A 22601-nucleotide genomic window follows, 5' to 3' on the forward strand; every position below is an offset into this window, starting at 1 on the left:
ACAAGTCCAGCTTTTCTCAGCCATCATCACGTCAGAAACATCATTCCTGGCTGGACATCAGAGGGACGTTTTCTCCTCTAAACTGGTCGAAACATGTTCACCTTGGGGGGGGGGGGGGGGGGGGGGGGGGGGGGAATGGGGGGATCACAATCTCTCCACCCTCCCCTGGAGGTCAGTGATGATGTCATCAACACTTTCCTGTGTAGTTTTTAGTGCTTCTCTTCCTCCCCCCCCAGCTCTAGTATTGTCAGTTCCCTGGAATTAATGTATTATGGGGGGGGGGCAGCGTGCGAGCTGTGTAAACAAAGTAGCTCAGAGGTGTTGCCCATGGTGCCTTCATGACAATTGGTCGTTTGTGCAGCTAAGAATAGCTGGAGTTACAGAAAGGAGAAATTGTGTAGCTATTATGGCTGTTTAAAAATAGAATAAATAGTGGTATTTTGGACCCACAGGTGGGCCGGAACCGGCCGACGGGGCAGCAGTTGAACTGGGCTGACCCACAGCTTCAAAGGCGACCTTGAGGCCCAGCAGCACCAGTACAACAAGATTCCTGCCATCAACGGGTTGGACACGTTAGCAGCGCTGACTCAGAACCGGGTCAAAGCTCTGAGACCCAGATGAGGTTTTTAGGACGAGGGTTCCGGCCAACAGCGTGTTTAGAGGCGGCCAGGACAAACCCTTAAAACGGCACAGACCCCAGCGAGGACTAAAACGACCTTTCAACCGCCTCGGCCTTGGCGGGCAGAGAAGGAAACGGGGGCAATAAGTGAGGTTCGCGTCCATGATGCATTGGGGAAAAGTCATGGCCATCCGATGCTCTTCCTGAACCTGGTGAAGTATCCCATCATCCTTTGCAGTTGCGAGAAGGCAGATGTGCCAAATTAATTAAGCTAAGTGTCACAGTCGGTCATCAAACAACCAGGGTGTGTTTTATATGTGTTGATAAAACGAGTTTGTCTGAACTTCCCCGTGGGGGGGGGGGACACCGAAATTAGATGACCAGTACTAAGAGATGAGTCAAACAGTTACTTTATTTATGTTTCAGGTAAAAACATGAACCTGATGCAGTAAATTATTGCAGATCTTGGAAACCAGAACATTAACAATTGCGCCAAGAGAATATACAGTGGCGCCCTCTCCTGGGCACAGACTGCAGGTGCATACCACAGTTTGTTCCAAGCCCGCAGTGTGAAACAAAAGGGGGTGGGGGGGAAAGCAAGAAATAACGACCATAGAGATTAAAAAAGCAGACATTCCCACAGTAATCAGGGTGTGAAACTAATTTCTATAGCTTCAATTCCATAAATGAACTTGAAATGCTTTCTGGCTGCAGAAAAAAAATAAAATGCAACCAGCCAAATTATTGTACCAGCTACATTTTATGTTGAGTTACTCAGAGCTTGGTCTACCAAGACAGCCGTAGACGGCAGGTAGAGCAGAACCGAAACACAACTGAGGGGGGAGGAAAAAAAAGAGCAACACACTGAAACGCTTCTGGGTCAAAGCTCCGTAGAATACAAAGGAGAACAGGACAATCTCGTCTTGGGGAGAGGAGAAAAAAAAATGAGCTCATTACCTCCTTATCAAACCAACTGCAACTCTCTTCCACAATCATAACCAACAACGCGTGTGTGTGTGTGTGTGTGTGTGGGTGTGTGTGGGTGGGGGGGACAATCTGGGGCAAATAAAAAGAATGGCAGTTTATACAGAACAAAGTGCCAACAGACAAAAGGGGGGAAAAGACATTAAAACAAAGAACTCTTCTATCAAATTAGCAATGTCTGCAAATTTGTCTGTACAAATAATCTTTGGAGCTAAAACAAACCTAGTGTGCTCAATGGATCCCCGCCCGACCCGCTCCGTTCCCAAACACTCACATTTTGTTCACCACAACAAAGAGGAGACATCCCTTTTTTAAATATACATAGCAATGCAATTTAAAATGTCACCCATGTTTTCATCTTTTTTTTTTTTTTCTTCTTCTTTTAATCATTACACTACTACTAATATAAGTTTGACTCTATTTTCTATAATTTAATTTCTGAGTCATGGAAAATATCTTTTTAGATGGTGCAGCACATATAGATATACGTTTATACATATTCATACACGCGTATACGCCAAGTATACGCGTGTATGCACCACACACATGTATAAACGCATATGTATATATATGTGTGTGTGTGTTTATATAAACACCACACACACATATATATGAGTCTTAGTCTTAAGCTGCTTCTCAAGCATCTTTCACTAACAAGAAGGCTATACATGTAGCCTTAATGTATATGATTACAAAAAACTAAGAAGGAAGTCATGATTTGATGTCATCGGTTGCTGTAGAAGGCATTTTGAATGTGAGAATGTGAGATGTGAAAGATCAGGAGAGGTGGAACGACTGCTGGCCCTCTCGAGCTGCAATCAACAGTTTCTCTCGCATGGTCTCTATGCTGGAGTAGTCAGGCAACTTCAGGTAGTTCACACACGTCATGACCGAGGGCAGGAAGTCATCGGGGTTTTCTGTCGACTCGAACGTCTTTCTGACGATTGTCAAGGGGGGGTTCAGGCTCCGGAAACCTGAGAGCGAGCGAGCGAGGGTCAGAAAATGAACACTGAGGAAAAAGTCATTGATCAAATCGTGTGTGTGTGTGTGTGTGGGACTGACCCTCCCACTGGTAGTCTGGGGCTGCCTGTGACAAAACTGTAGAAAAAGTCTCTGCTGCTCGGCGTCAAACCCGCTCATTACTTCAAACAGGAAGCGCACAGCACGACTGGACGGACAGCACACCCTCGCGTCAGCCCCTCAAGTCCACATCGCAAACCCGCCGCGGCGCGCTCCCATTGTGCTCCCCTACCTGTCGTGTGTGTAGCCGTGGTCCGGGCGGCAGCACTCCATCAGCGTTTTCACGTCCCACGTCTCGGATTTACTGCCGCACAGCAACTGTTCGAGCTGCAAGAGAGGAAATGGGAGCTGGAGATGTGCGGATGCCGGAAACGACGCTCTCAACCTTCACACACACAATTTACCTCTTCTGGGTAAAAATACTGCAGGTGATGCAACGGGAAGACCGACTCAAATCCTTCCCTGAAGGACTCAAACTGCCTGGAGACCCCTTCATTCAGAGTCCAGTAAACTACCAACTACAGCAGAAGAAACCAGGTTAACACACGACAGTCGTGCACTATGGAATCCAGCTGGAGGCAAACCGATCCCGTTACCCTGAGGTACTCCTCCAGGTTGTAGATCGTGACTGGAATGTCTTTGCCGCCTTTCTTCAGCTCGATGTTGGGGAATCCCGGAAGGGTGAAATCCAAACCCAGATCCTCCACCGAGCATCCGTTCATGTTCAGGCTTTCCAGGGCCTGTTGCAGGGTCTCTCTCGTCTGCGCCATGGAGACAGATCAACTCAGACGTTGTGCATTTCCCAGCACCCCACTCAACTAAAGCTTAACCTTCACTTAACACACAACATCGCTGCAACATGGGGCAGTGCTGGAAATTAGACCGGGGGCCACTTTGACCCTGTTTGACCTTTAACTCCTCCCTTCTAGGCAACTTTGTAACCTCTTTAAACACAGTGGCTCTCATGTCTTTGAATGGCTCCTTAAATCTATTCAAAACTTTACAGTAGTCAAATCTTTTCTTATGTTTGGAGTCATATTCAGAGCTGTTTATTCGTCACCCTTTACATAAAACTATATATATAGTTTCCTATTGTTCTGTGCTTATGTGGTCCCGGTTGTGTTTATAATGCTGCTGTAACTAAGAATGTCCCAGTTTGGGAACAGTTTAGTCAATCTATTAATTATCCCATTAGCCTCAGTCATCTTTAGAAAGGGTCACATGATGCAAACCGAAGCTTTCTAACTACTCAATCTCGATCAGCAGCCGTAGTGCCTCTGAGCAGCAGCCCAACGTGTCCTGGGAGTCATGAGACGTGCATGTATCCAGTTGTTTTGTCGGTTTTATGCGTTTGTTTTGCCGGCCTGAAAGTGTGTTCCTGCGTACTGCACAGCCCATTTTCCCATATTTACCAGGAGGAGCTGTGGTCTGAACCATTATTCAGAGTTGCTGCTCACCAGCAGATCAGATTTCATTTAACCTCATTTGACACTGTTACTCTAACAATAATGTTTACGGTATGCATAAGCTAGAGGGTCAGTGCTATATCTGGAACCATCTAAAAGGTTTTCTCAATGTTTCAAGTAGATACTAACAACTAGTAATCCAGTTTAAGGGCATTTCCCTCCATCAGATACACATATAATCTATCTTAGAAGTGGTGTAGACGGAGTCTGACCTGTGATCGGTCCTGCTCCAGCATCTTCTTTTGGCGTATAATATCCTCCAAATGCTGGATGGACTTGGCTACACCCGGATCGATATTCACCAGGTCATGGGAGCTCACAGACATCTCATGTCGCAACATCCACTTGTAGAAGGGCAGCCCCAGGGGTAAGTCCAACTGAGAGGTACGGCAGAGCGGAGACAGGGGGAAAAGATGATTCATATGAGCTTCAACATCCGAAACATAAATCAAGTCATTACTACAGGATATACAAGAGCTGCCCTATCGATTGATATCACTTTACCAGTCTGTCATTCAAAGACAAGAATGCGTTACCAGTCTGAAGTCCATAATGGCTTTGGCCATCAACTTCCCCAGAAAACGGAACTTCATTTTGATTTTGGCAATGTGCGCTGGTTTGGTTGTTCTTCCAAAGGGAACGGCGAACAGTCCTCTAGTGCTGAACATGTACTTCATTCCCTCCTGGTTTCCTGAGAAGACAGACATCCCAAGCGTGTTTTACAATCCACATATGTGAAGCAGTATTTTCGGCTGTTTTATGGGTGGTCAACTTGCCCCGTCACAGTTCTAAACCTCTAATCCCACCGTCAGCGCTCCCTTTTCTTCTGTTGTCATGCAGACAGCTCAGCCCGACACTGGCTCCTCTACCTACATGAGCGCAGAGCAATTAAGCTAAACCTCCCCCACATGGGTGGCAACTGTTGCTCCTCTCAGAGGTGGGTGCTGCAGCCTCAGGGCTGAGCAGTGGCTCTCGCTACATTTACACGACACTCCAACGAACTAATTATCGCCTCAGTCCGACTCGAACTGGACCAATCAAATGCATGTAGACGCATCAGTCCGAATGATATCGGCGTTTCTCCGACTAAAACGACCAGATGCTTCTTTGATATGCGAGCTACCTGCAACTGGTACGGTGAATAAAGGAGAGCTACGTGCTATCAAGGCTACCTTTAGGATTGGCCAGAGTGACCTCTTCCCCTCTCCACAGGCCCAGGTCGGCCCGCTGAAGCTCCTGAGACACAAGCGCATAGAACTCCTGAGTGGGACCCAGCCCGGTGCCGACCTGAAAGAAGGCGCAGATTAGAGAAAGAAAGAAAATGGTTAGAAAGAATTTAACAGTTGAGAGTAGGAGTTGCACAAATGCCTCGTACCTCGTTCTCATACTGAATCTCCAACATTGCCCTGGAGCTGCCGAGGTCCTGCATCACAGACTCGGCTTGTTTAAGCAGCTCATCGCGGTTTATCGTCCTCTGAAAGGCATTGCAAAGACAAAGCGTCCATTCAGGTGCCTGAACACTATATTTGGAATCCCATTGGAAGCAGAAATGAAGCGGCTCGATGCTGTACCTTCTTTCTATCCAGCCGTGGTGCTACTCTGCTGTCCTGAGAGTCTGACTGGTTGATCTCAGGGTTGGTGTCCAGCAGGCGTTGCATGGCTCTGTCTCGGTCAAAGGCAGTTACATAGAACAACATCTGGCGGGTGTCGAATGGGAAGAAAAAAGGGCTGCAGAGAACAAGGCAATCATCGAGGTGAGACGTTAGTAAACCCATAAAAATGGTTCCTTTAAAAAGATCCAATGGACAAAGCTTTTACCAAGTCTTTCCCAACTCAATAAGCCAAGTGGGGATGTTTCCTGTCATGATGACCAGCGGGTCTTGGAGTTGACGATTTGCTTTGGCTGTCAGCTTGCTGTTAATGAACTCGCTAGTGGGGATTATTTCCTTGCACACAGCATTCTGCCGAACAGAACCCCTTGGTCAGTTTATTGGCCTTTATAAGAGAACAACTCAGCAAAATTAAAGAGATGTAATTACTCACGTCATACAGGTAGAACCAATATCTACTGATGGAATGCAGGACCCTCAGCAGCAGGATCACCTCTAAGGAGGGGTCATCAAAGGTTATGGTCTCTGGTGGCACTGATGTGAGGTATGTCTCTAATGGGTTGATCACACTGGGACATACACCATCTGCAAGAAGGGGGGGGGGGGGGTTAACACAGATTCAAACTGAAGGCATCTTAAAGTGCAGAAATGAAGCAGAGGCAGGATTATTTGGTTAATATCTTACAGTTTTGCTTGTTCTTACCATGCCACAGTTCGTCCTGTTTCTTGGCATTGCGAGGTGAGGTTTTTGTGGGAGCAGTCTGGGCTCGGCCCCTCTTTCCACTTGCAGCGTCTTTGTTGCCATCCTCATCCTCTCTCACAGGCTTATACCTGGGGGAAAAAAATCTCAATATCAGAAACAATATACGCACATCTCCAGAGTTTAAAGGGGGTTATTGCATTGAAGATTAGGTACATTCCAAAATTTGCACAACTAATAAAGATATGGCTTTATACAGGGATCTTATAGCATTTAAAGTAGCAGATAGCAACAATGAGAATCAGGCCGCCATGAAACTGGTGAACAGGACAGTAACAACAGCAAATAATCAGCCGTCTTACTAATGAGATAGTAAGAGCATGATATGACGACACTGCTCAAACTAAAAGGAACCCCTAATCAGAGAGGAACTCAAAGTCGGTCACTAACTAAAAGAGCTTTTACCATATTGTGTGTGTTTTAGTCCAGATGCCGGCCCGCCCGAGGGGGTTCGCCTCGTCATCAGTCGACTCTCTCTCTTCTTCGGCTTGCAGGCTGTACTGCCTCACAGCCTGATAAACTGTCATGTTGTACGGGAGCAGGTGGTCGCCAATGTAGAACTGTAGTCTGTGGCGAACATTTCCAGAATTCAAGAACTGCGCAGCCTAGAAAGAAACACAGTTAAAAATCACATTTTTGGTTTGCTGGATTTGTCTAATGTTGCACTGTGCACTCTTCAGACGGAGGCGGGAGGTTTCATGTGACTTGGGAGTGCATGACGTACGAGAGACTCGTCGATCTCGTCATCTGAGCCGTCGTCGTCGCTGTCTTCATCCTCCTCTCTTATCCGGCCATACCCTGCAAGAACCGTCATCTCAGATTATTGCTGCAATCCCTCCTCATCGTAAAAGGCCTGGGAGGAAACCGCCTCCACGTGACTTAACGCACCTCTGACAACAAGATATCTCTCAATAGCTTGCACCAGTGCGAGGGGGTCTATCTTCACAGGACCACCTTTCCACTGTTTGACATTAACGCAGTCTGGATGTCTCTGCAGTTGACACTTGAGCTGATGTGTGTTGAAAAACTTCAATGCCTGAGAACCCCTGGAGATGTGTTGAAGACAAGCAAATGGGTTAGTCTCAATCGTTTAATTTTCACTCAGTTACAACATAAAGTCCGTTTCAAGCGCGCGCACCTGCTGCCATTGCCGTTGCCGCTGGGAAAATCGTGCACTTTGACAGGGAACTGCTCCATCTGACTTAAACAGCTGTTCATTTTGTGAACCACTGCCAGATATGGCCCATTGTCTGATGGATCTAAACGACCCGACAGCTCCATCCCCGGGACCTGTAAAATAAAGCATAATAAAATAAACCATCGGCATTCTGACATAAAGTGATAACAAGTTTCAAGCTACTCACCGGACAGCCGGCGAATACACGAAGGAACCTTTTAAGCCGGACATCACGGCTGAGCAAATCCCTGTCGCTACTAGACGTCAGGTAGACCAACAGCTGCTTCACTAACCCGCTGTGTTGGATCTCAAATGAGGATACATCAGACTCAGACACAATACTGGAGATTTCCACCAGGCACTCCATTCCACCATCCACCTGGGAGGGGGGGATAAAAGCTCATCATAGGTATTTGCCACTCGTTTACATGTATTTGTGCTCATCTTGTAGTTTACAAATGTCAGAGTGGTTTAGAGAGCAAATGACCTGTATGTTGAGTTGCTCTGTAGCTGTGCAAAGTCTCTGGAGTACATTTAGTGCAGGGTTGCTCCCATCGATGTTTTCAGAGTTGAAGTAGCGCTCCACAAATTTACTGGCTTGTTCTTTAATCCAGGCCTTGATTTTGTCTCTATACAAACCAAAGCGATCAAGCATTTCACCGATTAAAACTGATCTCACACACATTACTTTAGATTTTGACGAACTAGAATAAATAGCACGTGTTTAATAACACAGGATAATTCATCAAAAATAGAAACGTTACCTGTTATTGGAAATGGAGTCCTTCGGTGGTACCCTTGCCAAGCCACTCACGCCGACTGTACGTGAAGGCTCCGAGTTTGAATTATTAGTTTGGGCACCAAGCTTGCCCCAGGTTTTGGGATTAAGACTGGCCAAAAATGATGATTTAGGTGACTGAGTATTCGTGGGGCTCTTTGCTGGAGGGGGGGAAAAAGAGGATAGATGAAGATACAGAATCTGAAGGCTGCAAAATGCCTTTCGGAGCCAACGGCTCCAACTAAACAATGATAATCTGATTAAAAACGTATGCATATGTACAGTTACTGAAAAAACAACAGAAGTTATTTTGAAAGGTTGTGTAGGGAATCACAATAACTCTTCTGACTGCAGTGTAAAGTCTTTCGGATTAGCGCTCTTATATTTACCCTGATTGTCTACTTTATCTTCATCTCTTGGGGGAGAATATTTCGGTCTTCTGGGGCCTCTTTTAGGTAGCCGTTTCCTCTTTAGGACATCACTCAGCCGTCTGGTGGAGAGAGAACGTAAACATTACTTTAAAAGATGGGGATAAAGGCAACAAAGTAATAATGAAAAGAGCGACTGCTGTCCTGTTTGCTACACTTGTACGCATTTGAATTAGCTCCTGTCTCAATTTGTTTATAGGCTTAGTTTCTAGTGTGAACTTGAATTCTTATTCCAATCGACAACGTGGTCCGAATTGGCCACATACGCACCCCTGTGGACTCAGGTCCAACGAGTCATCCACGCTGTGTTGGAAGCTGGGCGAGCCGAGATCAGCGGTTCTATTATTTGCAGGTGTGGGAGACGAGGTGCTGATGGTGGAAGTGCACAAACTGGTTGTACTACCAGGGCAAGCCTTTGGAGGACTAGTGACGAAAAAGCTCTCCGATTCTGAAAGGTTCTTCACTTGGTGCATCACACCTGTAACGTCACACAGAAACGAAGGCTGCAAGGTTCTTAAAAGTCAAACCTTTTTGCCTCATGGACATTTCCTTTGCCAACATCTGCCAAAATGTCAAGCTTGGATATGAGATACATGAGATCAAGTTGATACCTTCTCTTCTGAAATACACGCTGAACACGTCGGGCAGCTTCTGCATGAGGATCTCAGCCATTTGCAGAGAACCAACTACAATCTTCAGGTCCTGGCTGGACAGCATGGAGGCAATGTGACTACAGAAACAAAACAGACACAAGAAGCAAGGTTTAAAAGAAACGTCAGCAGTAATCCCGTTTCCTTGATTCATAGCTAAAGACAATGTTTAGGTCCTGCTTTGGACATGCGTATTGCCTATTATTGTGGGCCTGAACCCATACCTTGACACAGCATGGTTCCTCAGCACATCCTTCAGCAGCTCTGCATCAGCAAAGTAAATGATCCTGAGGATGGCTCTAAGGCACTTGTGTCTGACAGCGGGGCCAGCCGATGAGCTGTACACCTCATACAAGACTCCAAATAGTGTCTTAATAAAGCACTTTGCCAGCTCTGGGTCCTCCTTCATCAAATTAGCCCGTGCATCTTCTCGACGGATCTCCTGGTGACTCCCTACGGACAGAGAGTGCGAGTTTTCAACATGTGCCAAAGCAATTTGCAACACACAACTTTGCAAACTTTAGAAAGTTTGTACTACCTGAATTGGGACTGACAAGAGGATTAGGTTTCCTCTGGATCCCACGTGCAGTTCCGGTGTCCTCATTGATCTGCTGCATAGAGTTGAAGTCAATGGTGTACACACGGCCAAGGGTGGACAAACTGATCTCATCCTCCCCATTCTGATGAGCCGTCTGTAGGATAAGGTCATTATCAATACACCCAACATCAGCATTGGATATATGCCAGAAATGGATGGGTAATAGGTACTCTGCCCAGCCACAAAATGTCACCACAATTGACCAAAAACAGATAATTACTGCAGTGATGAATGTGGTTCGGCTTATGAAGGCTTATTAACACTAGCTGATGTGGTAAGTAGCTTCTCAGCACTTAAATAACCAGGGTGGAAAACATATACTGTGGTTGTGGAAAGGAGGTTAATTTGTTTCCGGTCAAGAATCGGCAAACGCGTCCTTAAAACCTGGGAGGATACCACTGAACGATCAGTGAAAGATAACGAGAGGGGGAACTCTCTTGGATGACTATGATCAGATCGTTTCATCATTTGAAAAGTCAACAGTTGAGACGTGTTGTCAGTGGAAGTGAGAGCATTACCACATGCACAATGTGAAGGAAACTTAATGGACTGGCACTAAGCAGCTATGCAGTCCTAGGAAAAGCTAAAAATAAGGACAGCTGCGCTAGTTCGTCGCAGGACTGACATGTAGAAACAAACGACCATTTGCACGTTCAATATAGCACCACCATCTCACATATGCCCAAATGCATGTTTTTGGACTGTGGGACGAAGCCGGGGTACCCGGAAAGGAAAAAACGTTTAAATGGGGAGAACATGCAGCCGCCACACAGACAGGCCCCTGTCCCCAGAGAGATTCGGACCCCTGATACTCCTGCTGTGAGGCGTCAGCCCCAACAACTGTGGCGTCCAAAAATCTGTTCTTAATCCCATTTTAGTAGACGCTGAATAGGACACCACAAGAACCTGCTTAAAGCTTTATTTTAAAAGGTTTCAGTTTCAGTGTCACACATTAGAGTGACCATTAAAAAAGGTTTTCTAACAGACTCCGGCAAATATTTATGGAATTGGAGGTTTAGTATAACCCTCCTCTATAAAATAGCCTAGATCAAATTGTCAGAAATTTGCCCCACTATATTTTTGCTAAACTTAGCAGGTTACCAAGTAACCTAGCTTGTATTGTCATGATCAAGTAAACTACGTCCAGTCTAAACACAATACGGTTGTTGGGTATAAAATTTGCCTCCTTCCTAATCAAATTAAGGCATTTTGACCCATCTTATTCATGTGCAGCGCAGCATGCACACCATCACTCTTGCACTGCGAGCCTCCTCCCCTCGGTGTCCTACAGACTGAGCAAACCATCCCAACGCTGCTCTCTTAACGAGCAGAAAATATACGACACCTGACGTTTCTCCCTTTGCCCCTCGACATTACCCACAATCCCCTGCTCTATGTCACTTGCACAAACTCACTCAGCATGAACAAAAATACAGTGGTGCATTAAAACAATCATTGGTTGTTTATATGGGCTTACAGTTCTGTTCAGCGGACCGATGCCAATCTGAAAAAAGACCAACATCGGCCAATAAAAACATTGTGCGTCCATACTTATTTACGCCATTAAAATATGGGCGCCGCAGCTTAGTTGCGCGTATACCTCAATGATCCGGCTGTCGATGCGGTTGTAAGGATGCCAGAGTCCTCGGTCATCCCGCCACTGCCAGATTGCACCCTCTGTTGCTTGTGCGCTGCCCTTCTTTAGCATTAAATCCACTGCAAATATGCCCTCTCTAGGCAAGCAAGGCAGCAGCTCACTGTGGAATGACAATTTAAAACACATGAAATTTGTGTTTCGATTAAAAGCTTCATCACCAGAGGAAGATTGTGAGATATTTCCAAACAAATGACCAAATTACATGTAGCCCTACCCCCCCCAAAAAACTGGTTAAAGATGTATGAGAACTTAGTTAAAATTTGCAGTTTAGTTAAACGAATACAATTTAAGGGCACTTCACATATTTGGCAAGATAAATTTTAATCAATCAGATACACAACAATAAACATACCATATAAGGGAAGTCAATTCATACAGCTCTTGGGGGCTCCGAGGTACAAGTTCAATTTGCTCCTGACAGCTGCCATTTGATGCACCACATAAGAGAAAACGCAGAGTTTCTGCGATGTCTGATTAAAAGAAATAATTCCGTTAGTCCAGAAATTTTAAATAGAGACCTCAAAGGTTACAGCAGACGTTAAAGGTGAGAGCTACTCGCTAATATCACAGGCACAAAATTGCCCGTGTGGCCCTGAAGAGATACAGCTGATATAATTTAAGAGAAAACATCATTGAAAGACCGATTATGCAGAACAGTGACAAATGTGGAAAAACATCATTAGTGGTGGGCTTTGGCCCTGCATGAGCTCTGGTCTGTAGTGAAATTAAACCAAGTGTTGGAACTTGGTTTCACTTTTATTCGCACAACTGTAATTTGCTCCATATAAGATGGCAGGTTGACCCGAGACTGGAAAAACCACTGCTCAAAAAGCCCAGAAGACAGAATACAACAAAACGGTAAATGGAAAAGGTTTTGGAAGAAAAAAAAATGACTTACTTTGCTTCATAAGTTGGACTGCCAGACAGGGACAATTAGAGCACATAAGGGAAAACATGCGTACAACCATAATGAACATTCCCGAGCTGAGCACTGGAGGAGTCACTACCAGCAACTGCTGGATGTTGGTCAACAGGTCTTGTGACGCAACCTCCTGCAGAAGGTTCTGTGGAAGAACAAGTACGTGCATGAAGTGGCGGCAAACTTCAGAGGAGCCGACGCACAAATGATGATTCCTGAAATATCAAAGTCTATACACAGGCAGAAAGAAATCAAAGACTTTGAACTACAAACCTCTTCGTGTTGAAAGTTATCCACCAGTCTGGCAAAACAGAGACAAGTGCTTTCTACAGATTTTTTATCCTGGAAAAAAAAGAGGGTCAGAAGGTCACTTAGAGCCACGATACTAGCCAATTTAATGCAAATTTAATTTAATTCGTAAATCTGAAATTAACAGATTACGGGACGGAAATGAAATGAAATTCAATCATAAAGAATATTTGACATCTGCTCCTCGCTTGCGTATGGCAATACAATTTAGAGGGCACAATAAATGGGAGAAGGATCAAAGCAGGGCCCACAATCACAGGACGGCGAGGACACTGGGTGGAAACCGGAAAAAGAGAAAATTCCTACAGATGTTGCCGGCATTTTACTACAATGAACACACCTGGTGCGTCAGCCTCTGAGTCAACAGCGGTAGGGAATCAGCAACAAAGTGGAACTCGTCTGGGGTGATGCTTTGGCAGCAGTTTGCAGCAATGGCCAATGCATTTCGCTGAGCGTTGATGCTGAAGAATTCCAGGTACAGGAGACAGTCAGCTAGTCCACCCTGTGACAGGCGATAACTCGTTAGAATCGCTGTTGTGACCTTATGACAGTAAAGTTTAAGAGACGGAGAAAGACGGACTCTCACAGCCTGCAAGATGGCTTTGCTGTGTCGCCTTGACAGCATCTCTAAAGCCGTCAGCGCCTGCTCTGCTACGTCAATGAACTGAATGACCTGAAGCTGGGCCAAAGAGAGAGCACAAAATATGAACAAATCCAAGTGCAATTACCTCAATTAAGGCAGCGATTAGGTCTTCATATTACCTTCTCTAGGAACACAGGAATAGCATCAACAACAACAGCAGAAGAACGAGGGAGTGCTTCCATCATGTACGTGAGGGCACGAGAGGCATGATTCATCTGCAGGTGGGGAAGAGTATACAATAATATTACACATCTTTACAAGTTAAACAAAGGGCAACTGTTATAATTGAGATTTTATACTCACAATATCAAAGTTATGCTCCATTTGTAACAGTGTTATCTGTGAAAACAGGTGAGAGCGACTACATGATCAACAGTGGAATACTTAAGTTTGTGTAGCATGAAGTTAAAGTCAACCAACACATGTCAGGCATTGTACAACAACTGTACATTACACAGCAAGGGTGGACATTCTCAGAGGGGCGTCGTCTAGCAGGGTTTTGCGTGCCATCAGGTAGACCGGATCAACAAATGTCAAAGGTAAAAACGTGTATGACGGTAGCAGATGAAGAATCCTTTATTAGTCCCACAGAGACTCTGGATGTTTCTGTCCTGAAGGGATGGAAGGCTGTTGTATTATTTTGATTATTCTTTTTGTGTTGCGAGGCCAAGTGAGATCCCCTCTGATGTGGAGTCTGAGTGGTATTATTGTGCCGAATGCTGAGCTGTAATTAAACCAAACAGCATTCCGATACAAGTGTCTTTGTTCTGTGTGTTTGTCGGGGCTGAAAGAAAGGAACCGTTGCCTACATCACCAGTTCAGATGCTTTTCAAACTCCAGGGGATCCGAGATGGCTGGGACAGTTTTATGAATATATATACGCTCAAGTGAAGACTACATCATTGCATTAATGCAACTGCTTCCACCTGGGATCCACCAGATCAGACAGAAAACCCAGGTGAGAGCAGTTGTGTACCCGAAAGGACAGAAAACCCTGTCGGACCGTGTCCCTCGTAGGAGATAAATGGTGCAATGGAAATGAAACTAACCAAAGCAGGTACCACACTCTTGACAGGGAAGCCCCCAAGCGTTTCCTCATTACCCATGACCAGCAGCTGGCACATCTCAATGGCAGCTTGGAGCTGCTGAGACTCATCACCGGTGGCCTGGAGGCCCTGAAGTAGCTGTTGGGCTTTGGAACCTGCAACGGGAGACGTTGTTTATTCAGTCGGGGGTGGAAAAAAGGACGGCGACATCAATTGTATCAGATGGTTGAACGTACTGGCCCCACTTCCAATGGTCCTGTGAAACAGCTGTGACATGCGTGGTCCCAGAGGCCCAAAGAGGTGTGGTGGGAGACCCCTGGCTTCCAGCAGGGCTGCAGAGAATAAAACAAATATAAATAACAAATATCCTGAGGTCACCCTTTTATGCTCAACTTATAGATATAAATTAATCAAGGAAAACTTAAATAACTAGTTTCTTAGCCCAGCGCCTAAAATTTAAACAGCTTTATTGGGTTGACAGACAATAATAAGGGATCGTGTCGTGAAATACCTTGAAGTCTTCCCATTTCAGAGTCATCAGACTCGCTCTCCCCAGATGTGGTCATGCCCACCGCTCCGGTAACTGAGCTGGAAGCTGAGTGCAAAAAAAAATAAAAATAAAAAACAGAAGCAAACGTTCTCAGTAAACGCAAGACGACCCGAATAAACGGAACCGCAGATATCGCTGCTTCCTCGTGCGTTGGGAAAATGCTGCGACGGTTCTTTTTATATCCTCGAGAGGCTCGTTTCTAAAGTCGGTTACAGGGATGCTCTAAAAGTGAGCCAGGATTTGAGTTTTACGTTCCGACAGTGGCGCGTCAGCATGAAGAGGAGGGATACGCCGTTTAGGAGTTCCCTCCATGTCGCCAAGACAACCAAAACAATACCTGAAGCTCCTTGCGATGCCTCGTCGGTGCGAGCAGTCGAGGAGTTGGCCCCATCTTGGTTGTTGTCTGAATCAGCCATTTTTTCCTGTCGGCGAGCGTCGGCTGCCCCACGCTTGCCCAGGCCTGAGCCCCGCCGACTAACAAACACAAAGGAAACGCTGGAGTTTTATTTCCGTTGTTACTGTGGCACAATTATTTCCTATATATTCCCCATTTTAGGTGAGTATGGTGCACTTCAACAATACATTTAAAAAACTTTGCTTTTAAGTTAAGAGGCAACGTAGCTGATAAAATGGATAATCAGAGGGGCTTAAATAGAGCAAATAACGCGCTAAAATAGCACAGTAAGTACGCCGCATGGCACATTTGTTTATATTTTACATCAAATGAATGTTTTCTATTCAAATCTGAATAAAACTGGAGGATTTGGGCCATGTTTCACTGTGAACAGACTTCTGCTGCCCCAGAACGTGGCCTAATCTCAACGCAAGTGTCTGAATCACACACTTGTTCCCTACTCCCTATCCCCTACCCACTAGAGTCGTTGCGGTGAGTGTGCTCACCGATAAACTGGAAATCCAGTTTGGCACATTCGGCCGGCACGTTTTAAACACCGTCTTAGCATCGCAGAATATTATAGGAAGCAGATCAACGGTGTATCTCATTAACACTGTGAAATGGAGAACAGATGCTCCCTAACCAGGAGGTGATCATCCTTTGTGGTTGCACACAAGCAGCTAAACATAATGTTAATGTTCAATTAATAATTAAGAGCACCGTAGTGCTTCAAAAATCCCCCAGTGACCGGATTAGAACTTTATATGGGGAATAAGTAGTGAATTCAGACGCATGTGAAGAAAATAGCCGAGAGAAGTCCAGTGGGGCTGGAAGAACCTCAACCTTCTTGTAGCTGTGAATCAGCCCGGCACATCGTTCAAATGGAGCTTTAGCCCCTCTTCCTGGCAGACCTGCATCCTACTGCTCGGACGTCTCGTGTACGGCGTCTCCCCTGGGGTGACGTCTGGGATTTGACCCGATCTCTCCATAAAAAGGTGGATTTTGTTTAGCTATTCTCTACCTGGACTTGCTCGTTCTTGCCATTTCCTGCTGTAGCAAAGCCGGTTCCTTTTCTTTCTTCCTCCACCTTATTTTACACTTGGGGCGAGGATCTCCTGATGGTATAAACTGCCCTTTTTACCCCAGACGCAGAGCTGTGTTCTTTCCAAATAACTCAGCCCTGCTTTCATCTGTCCACAGACCGTTTTGTGCTCCGTTGCAAACTTGAGACGTGCAGCAGCGCTCTTTTAGTAAACACTGGCTTCCTTTATGATGTCCCGTCATAAACGCCCTGCTTGTTTAATGTTTGGTGTAGACTCAAACGCGCACATCTTTAGCAGTCACTTTGGCTCCTTTGTGTACCTCATAAATGGATCATTGTTGTGCTCTGGGGGTCATTTGAGGTGTGCTTCATGGTACAGTAGCCACCGTCCCAAAATGTCTCCCTTTGGGGATTGTTTAGCTGCTGTACCTGCGGACCGGTGAATTTATAGTCTTTCAAATCACTCTGGAACACTTGAAGTGGCTCTCAGATGAGCAGACACTTCCTGTGTGGTGCAAACTCAAAGAGCTGGACTTTATCATTCACATTAGCTCTTGTTCCACACCTCCAAATTCATTTTCTTAACAAGAGCGGCAACGCTCACCTCCGCTTTTTGAAAGGTCATTTTCCATGAGCACTATGTGCTTTGATGGCCAATGAAATAAATGGCGGCTCTCAAAGACACGACAAAGGAGAATTTTTCTCTTGTTTAAGGCACATTGGCTGATATTTGACTTTGGTGATGATCAGGCTACATTTTCTGACCAATGAAGGCAGAAAACCATGAAATTCCAAAAGGTTCTGACACTTTTGTGCCAGTAGAAGTGTTCCTGGCCTGTTAGATAACTGCACAAGTGATGAGGGAAGGTCGAGGAGGAGCAGCTGCGGAGACAGAAGGTTGTCTCCTGTAGGTCTAAATGAGTCTCAAGCTGCTTTTTCTATGAATTACAAAGCCTGTAACAGTTCTATTTTATCTTTAGCTGCACTAATAACACGATAGCCGACTTTAGAGTTGTGGGATCAAAGTAAAAGCAACAATTCTAATGATGCGGCTACCTGGTGCTGGCACAGGAGCCCGTGGTCTTCTGGCGTGTGCTCCGCCGAAAGCTGGGGAGCTCTGCTGGAGGAGACTCGCTGCGCTTCTTTGTAGATTTTCTCAAACCTGAGGTGGCAAAACAGAAATTCAGGCTGAGGACTGTACACAAGCGTATCCGTCATGTGGACCGCTACCATCAGCCTAAATCAAGATTCAGAATGTGCATTAAGTGCAGCCAGTTGGACTTAAACCTGACATTTCAACAGTTTGACCACTGGTGCTGATCTTTCCTACAATTGAATGGACGAATTAATGGAGTTTTCTTAAGAAAACTCCAGCACTCATGGACTTACTTGCTAGCTTAGCTTGTAGTCCTGAAGGCCCTGGTTTAGAGGTCTCACTTTTGGAGGATCCGGGTAATGAGAGTTTGGGTTTTGGCAGGTTGACTTTGGGATTGAAGCGCGCGGCCCACTCAAATTTTGAAGAGCTGGCTGTTTTGACCAGCTCTTTGTCGCGGGTGCTACGGCGTGGAGAGGGGCTGGATGCTGAGCGAGAGCGCCGGGCTTTAGTCTGATCCTTTCCTTGTTTCACTCGGGCTCCTAGCGTGGCGGTGCTGTTGGTGCCCGTGGTAGAGGAAGAGGAGGATACAGAGGAGGAAGAGTCTGTCACGGTGTTACACCCAGCTTTGGCTGAGGTGGCTAATTTAGAAGCCAGTTTGGAGGGTTTAACAGTTCTCCCCTCAGTATGATTTTGGAGGGACCCAGCGGTGATACTTTGGCTGGGGACAGAATCTGTTTTCTTCCGTTTCTGGACAGGCGAGGCCCCAGTGGCCCGGTTAGTCTTGCTCTGGCCTCGGCCTAACCCAGGAGGTTCTGGAGTGAGAGATCTCTTCTTGGACTTTGCTGAAACTTTCTTGGTCTCTGAGCGTTTGTCCTCAGGTGGTGGAAGCGATTTGAACTTCTTCGAAGGAGCGGGTCCAAAGCTGCTAATTTTGTCAGCGGCTTCGCTTCTCTTCAGGGCTCTGGCTGTTTCGGCTTTGGACTGGTGGCCCAAACGGTCTTCTATGGATGTGCCTGCGGCCTCTGGCTCGTCTTGCAATGCAAATGAAGCTATGGACAGCGCGAGACTGCTTCTGTCGTGGAAGGAGACAAACACCACACACACAAACGGAAAAAGGAAAGTGAGCAGCACGGGACATGTTTGGGGAAGAAAAGGTCCATTTAACATAGTTACCTAAATTGAAACCGAAACTTTTAAAAATTTAGCTTATCGTAAATGATGCGGGTGACTTAAGAAACTCCCCCAACACACACGGAAATATGTGTAGAGATTAAACAGGAAACAGGGGGAAGGAGTACCTTTTTGAGCTGTGGCCTCTGGACTGGCCAGTGGCTGAGCTGGCTGTGGCTTTGGAAGCCTTAGAATTAGGTCTTCTACCTTCAGGAGGGGAATTTGTTTTATGTTTTACCTGCTCCGACTGCAACCTGTGGGGTCAGAGATTCAGAGGGAAGTGAGACGGTGACACGGCGGGCTCGCAGCAAAGCCCCGCGCCCCACACGCCCCTCGGGGTGGCGCCGGGCTCTCGGGGTGGCCTTACCTTCCGGTGATTGTGTGGTCTTGTGGCTGGGTCGCAGCAGTGTTCCTCTGTGAACGGCGCAGTGACCCCCCTGGATTGGAATTAGGCCGGTTGGACATTGGCACCTCTCTCCTGAAGGGACATACCCTTTCTAGACACTACCATTCACTATGGAAGACAGAAACAATGCAGTTTGAAGGCAGACGACATAATTGACTGGAAAAAAAGATCAAATTAAATATATAAATGTGTGTGTGTGTGTCAGCTGCAGCACTTTATACCAAGGCCAGTAAGGAGGCGGAAAGACAATTATTAGGGTCTTTTAAACTCAAGGAGCTGACTGGATCCATCACCTGATCCACAAAGTCGACTCCAAACAGCAATAACAACAACACTGGCTATAAAAATACGCCACTGTGGGCCAGCTCACAGCCATTTTAGGCCTACCCTGACAGCGCATCCTTGTCCTTGTCTCACTGGTTTATTCCGAAAACTAGCACATTAACACTGGGTAAACGTCGAGAATAAAAAGGGCCGAATAAACCCGGCTGCTGCCGCATCATAAGCGCGACTTTGTCGTGTTTTTATTGCCGGGATTTACAAAACCCCCCGAAATTTCTGACGTAGGTTTCCACCACCGAGCGGCTAGCTTAGCCGCCGCCATGCTAGCAGGAGTTTTACGAAACCACGGTGGCGTTATGTCCGGACGAAAAATCGTTCCAAAGGAATGTTTCGCGAAGGAAAACAATGTCTGTGACCGCAGAATAGCGAATTCGGCGATGGCAGGACATTTAAAGGGTTCCTGGCCATCGTGCGCAGTTGTGCCAGTATGACAACCAGTTTAGCTGCCCGACACAACCGCAGAATCCGAACAGCTTCCTTCTTTGAAGCCTTATTACATTCTCGATTGATTCCCTCTCGTCTGTTGCACCGAGACACGATGTCTGCTTTAAAAAAGGAAAAATACTTTTGTGTTTACCTAAAACATGCCACACGTTTAAAATGGCAGCGTCGGAGTGACGATTTTAACGAATTATAGCACCCACGGACAAAACAAGATTAAGTGGAAAAATACACATGTAGACTCCTTTATCTTACCTCGCCAGAACTGTCGTCCGATTAAATATACAGCTAACGAACCATATGGGCATGTATTTACTAGGTTTTCGTATCGGTCAGCAACTGTCAAAGCAACTGATGAGTAGACAATTATAGCTAACAAACCATAGCTACATATCAGGTCCGCTTAGATTTCTAAGATGGCTTAAAGGCCTCTCACAGGATAGCTGCTTTATGCTTTAGCCCGGGTTACCTAAGGTGACAAACGCAGATAATTAACAAACAAGGCGCAAATTAAACCCAAACCCCGTTTAGGCCTGGGTCAAACCAACACATAGTGTGAGGCGCCGCAGAACCTTTACTAAAACGAGAAGACTCCAGGCTAATTACGAGACAGCTAATGCTAGCTTAGCCACATACGATGGAGAAAGCGTTTTCAATGGTCGTTCTTTCACAAATGGCAGAGCACCGAAAATACCTACTTGGCCGCTCGGAAAACACCCGACTGTGACTCTTGGAATCCGGTTCGGATAGACAAACACTTGGCAACGATCCACTAACACGCCAAATTAGCTGCTACCAGGCAGACACGTAGCTGCCGTTGAACGTTGTCAAATAAAACAAGAGCCCAAGCCTAACCTTTACCATGCGAGCTAATTAAACTGGCTTTTAGTCCTGGGGAATAATAACCAATGGGACTCGTGGATTTCACGGCGTTGTCGCAGCTCATGGATTCACTTGTTGGACCTAAAATTCGTCACGTTTGTTTGAAATTGATCAAGTTGTCTGGTTAACTGTTAGCATGTTCACTAACTAGCAAAAAGAAATAGCCGCTGAGACCTCACAGACACAAAAACAAGGGGAACGGGACTCGGGATATTTTCACTAAATCGGTATCCTATTGATACATTTCGATGAGAATAGCCTTGAAGGTCCAGGACACCACTGACCCCCCCATAAAAAGCCTTTCGAGACATGTTGTTACCTATTTGATCCAGTGCTGTAGTTGTAACAGACAGTACATCAGCTCCTTCTTTCTCTTTACCCTCTCGCTACTTTCACGTCAGCTGAAGGCCCACAACTGCAATATTCATCCGCCGCTTTCATCGGCAGAGGGACTACTTTTTTGTGATTTTATCATCAGTGACAGCATTTTTTATTTATTTTTGCGACGGTTCTTTGTGCTGTGCGACAATCTGCCGATAGTGACTGCCAGGCTTCATGGAGCATTTATACATTAAGAATATATACTTTTAATATGATCATATATAAAATATGTCGTGATCAGAGCGATATATATTTAGATATTTAGGCTATCCTGTTAACATTTCATCTCATTGTCCAGGAAAGTGCAAAACAAACACGCCGGACAAATGGGTTTTACAGGCCTCAACAAGGTTCAAATCCACATTTTGGGATGGACGTTTTCACATTTCCTGCCTGCTTTTGCCCTTTTTTCTGGTTTTGGTCACTATCCTTCTGGAATTTCCAACGACTTGAGAGAATTAAAGGTCTTTCCATCTCAGACACGGTGCCACTCCTTTTACCTTTCAACTGTTTCGTTTACTGACAACAGAACATTTTAATTTAACAACCTGCAGATGAGAGAAAAAACTGAATTGAAAACTGAGAGACGTCTGTGATCTGGACATTTATTCGTGTCACCAGCAGATGGCGCCACATAGCATTACCAAACACATAAAAGCTGGTGTAATGTCTTTAAAAACGTTTTTTTTTTTTTTTTTTTTTAAAGCCATATATGTGTATTCACACCCACCACTCTTGTGACTTCACCCAGGAAATAAAGACACCCAAACAATTTTTTAAAAGAGCAAATATAATGTGACAGAATTCCTCCTGATCTCTTGCTTCCTCTCATTTTCCATCACACACCAGTTTCCCCAGTTCCTCTTTGTTGGGTTACTTATGCAAACACAGTGGCACAAATCATAGCAAAACCAGGAAGAAAGAACATGAGATCCTGGGAAAGTACCAGGGATGGAGAGAACAGTTGCCAGGGAAGAGCTCAGCGATCCCTTTGGTGGCTGGAGAGCTCAGGGCATAAAGTGTAATGTAATGGTAACACATGTCAGAGACGTCCCACGGACACACAACACTCATCGGGAAGACGCAACAGCCCCTACAGCTGGCTTATTAGGGATGAGGTCTACATCACGATACAAGCTTAATAAAGGGAACGAGTGGTAGAGGCATTTGTGAGCTGCAGCATGGTTTACACCAGAGAGGGGTACTGTGGGTGCTGGAGGACCTAGAGAGGTG

General features: G+C 45.7%; 1 protein-coding gene across 1 annotated transcript; it reads right to left on the reverse strand.

Moving 5' to 3' along the window:
- Positions 1–1013: 1013 nt before the first annotated feature.
- On the reverse strand, positions 1014–21442 carry trip12 (thyroid hormone receptor interactor 12). The gene is given in 43 exon segments (XM_029844480.1): positions 1014–2579; positions 2669–2700; positions 2702–2771; positions 2856–2950; positions 3028–3141; positions 3220–3384; positions 4302–4466; positions 4626–4780; positions 5262–5376; positions 5465–5563; positions 5661–5817; positions 5908–6050; positions 6133–6284; positions 6403–6530; positions 6865–7064; positions 7184–7257; positions 7348–7505; positions 7598–7749; positions 7824–8015; positions 8124–8265; positions 8401–8575; positions 8804–8904; positions 9113–9320; positions 9454–9572; positions 9717–9945; positions 10031–10184; positions 11691–11847; positions 12100–12217; positions 12646–12811; positions 12940–13008; positions 13316–13477; positions 13562–13654; positions 13738–13833; positions 13922–13957; positions 14668–14819; positions 14901–14996; positions 15176–15259; positions 15552–15688; positions 17707–17812; positions 18040–18818; positions 19045–19170; positions 19284–19430; positions 21307–21442. Coding segments are annotated over 42 exon segments (6168 nt in total). The 5' UTR covers positions 19382–19430; positions 21307–21442; the 3' UTR covers positions 1014–2380.
- Positions 21443–22601: the final 1159 nt, after the last annotated feature.

This window comes from Takifugu rubripes, chromosome 11 (genome assembly GCF_901000725.2).
Source record: "Takifugu rubripes chromosome 11, fTakRub1.2, whole genome shotgun sequence".
Taxonomy (NCBI): domain Eukaryota; kingdom Metazoa; phylum Chordata; class Actinopteri; order Tetraodontiformes; family Tetraodontidae; genus Takifugu; species Takifugu rubripes.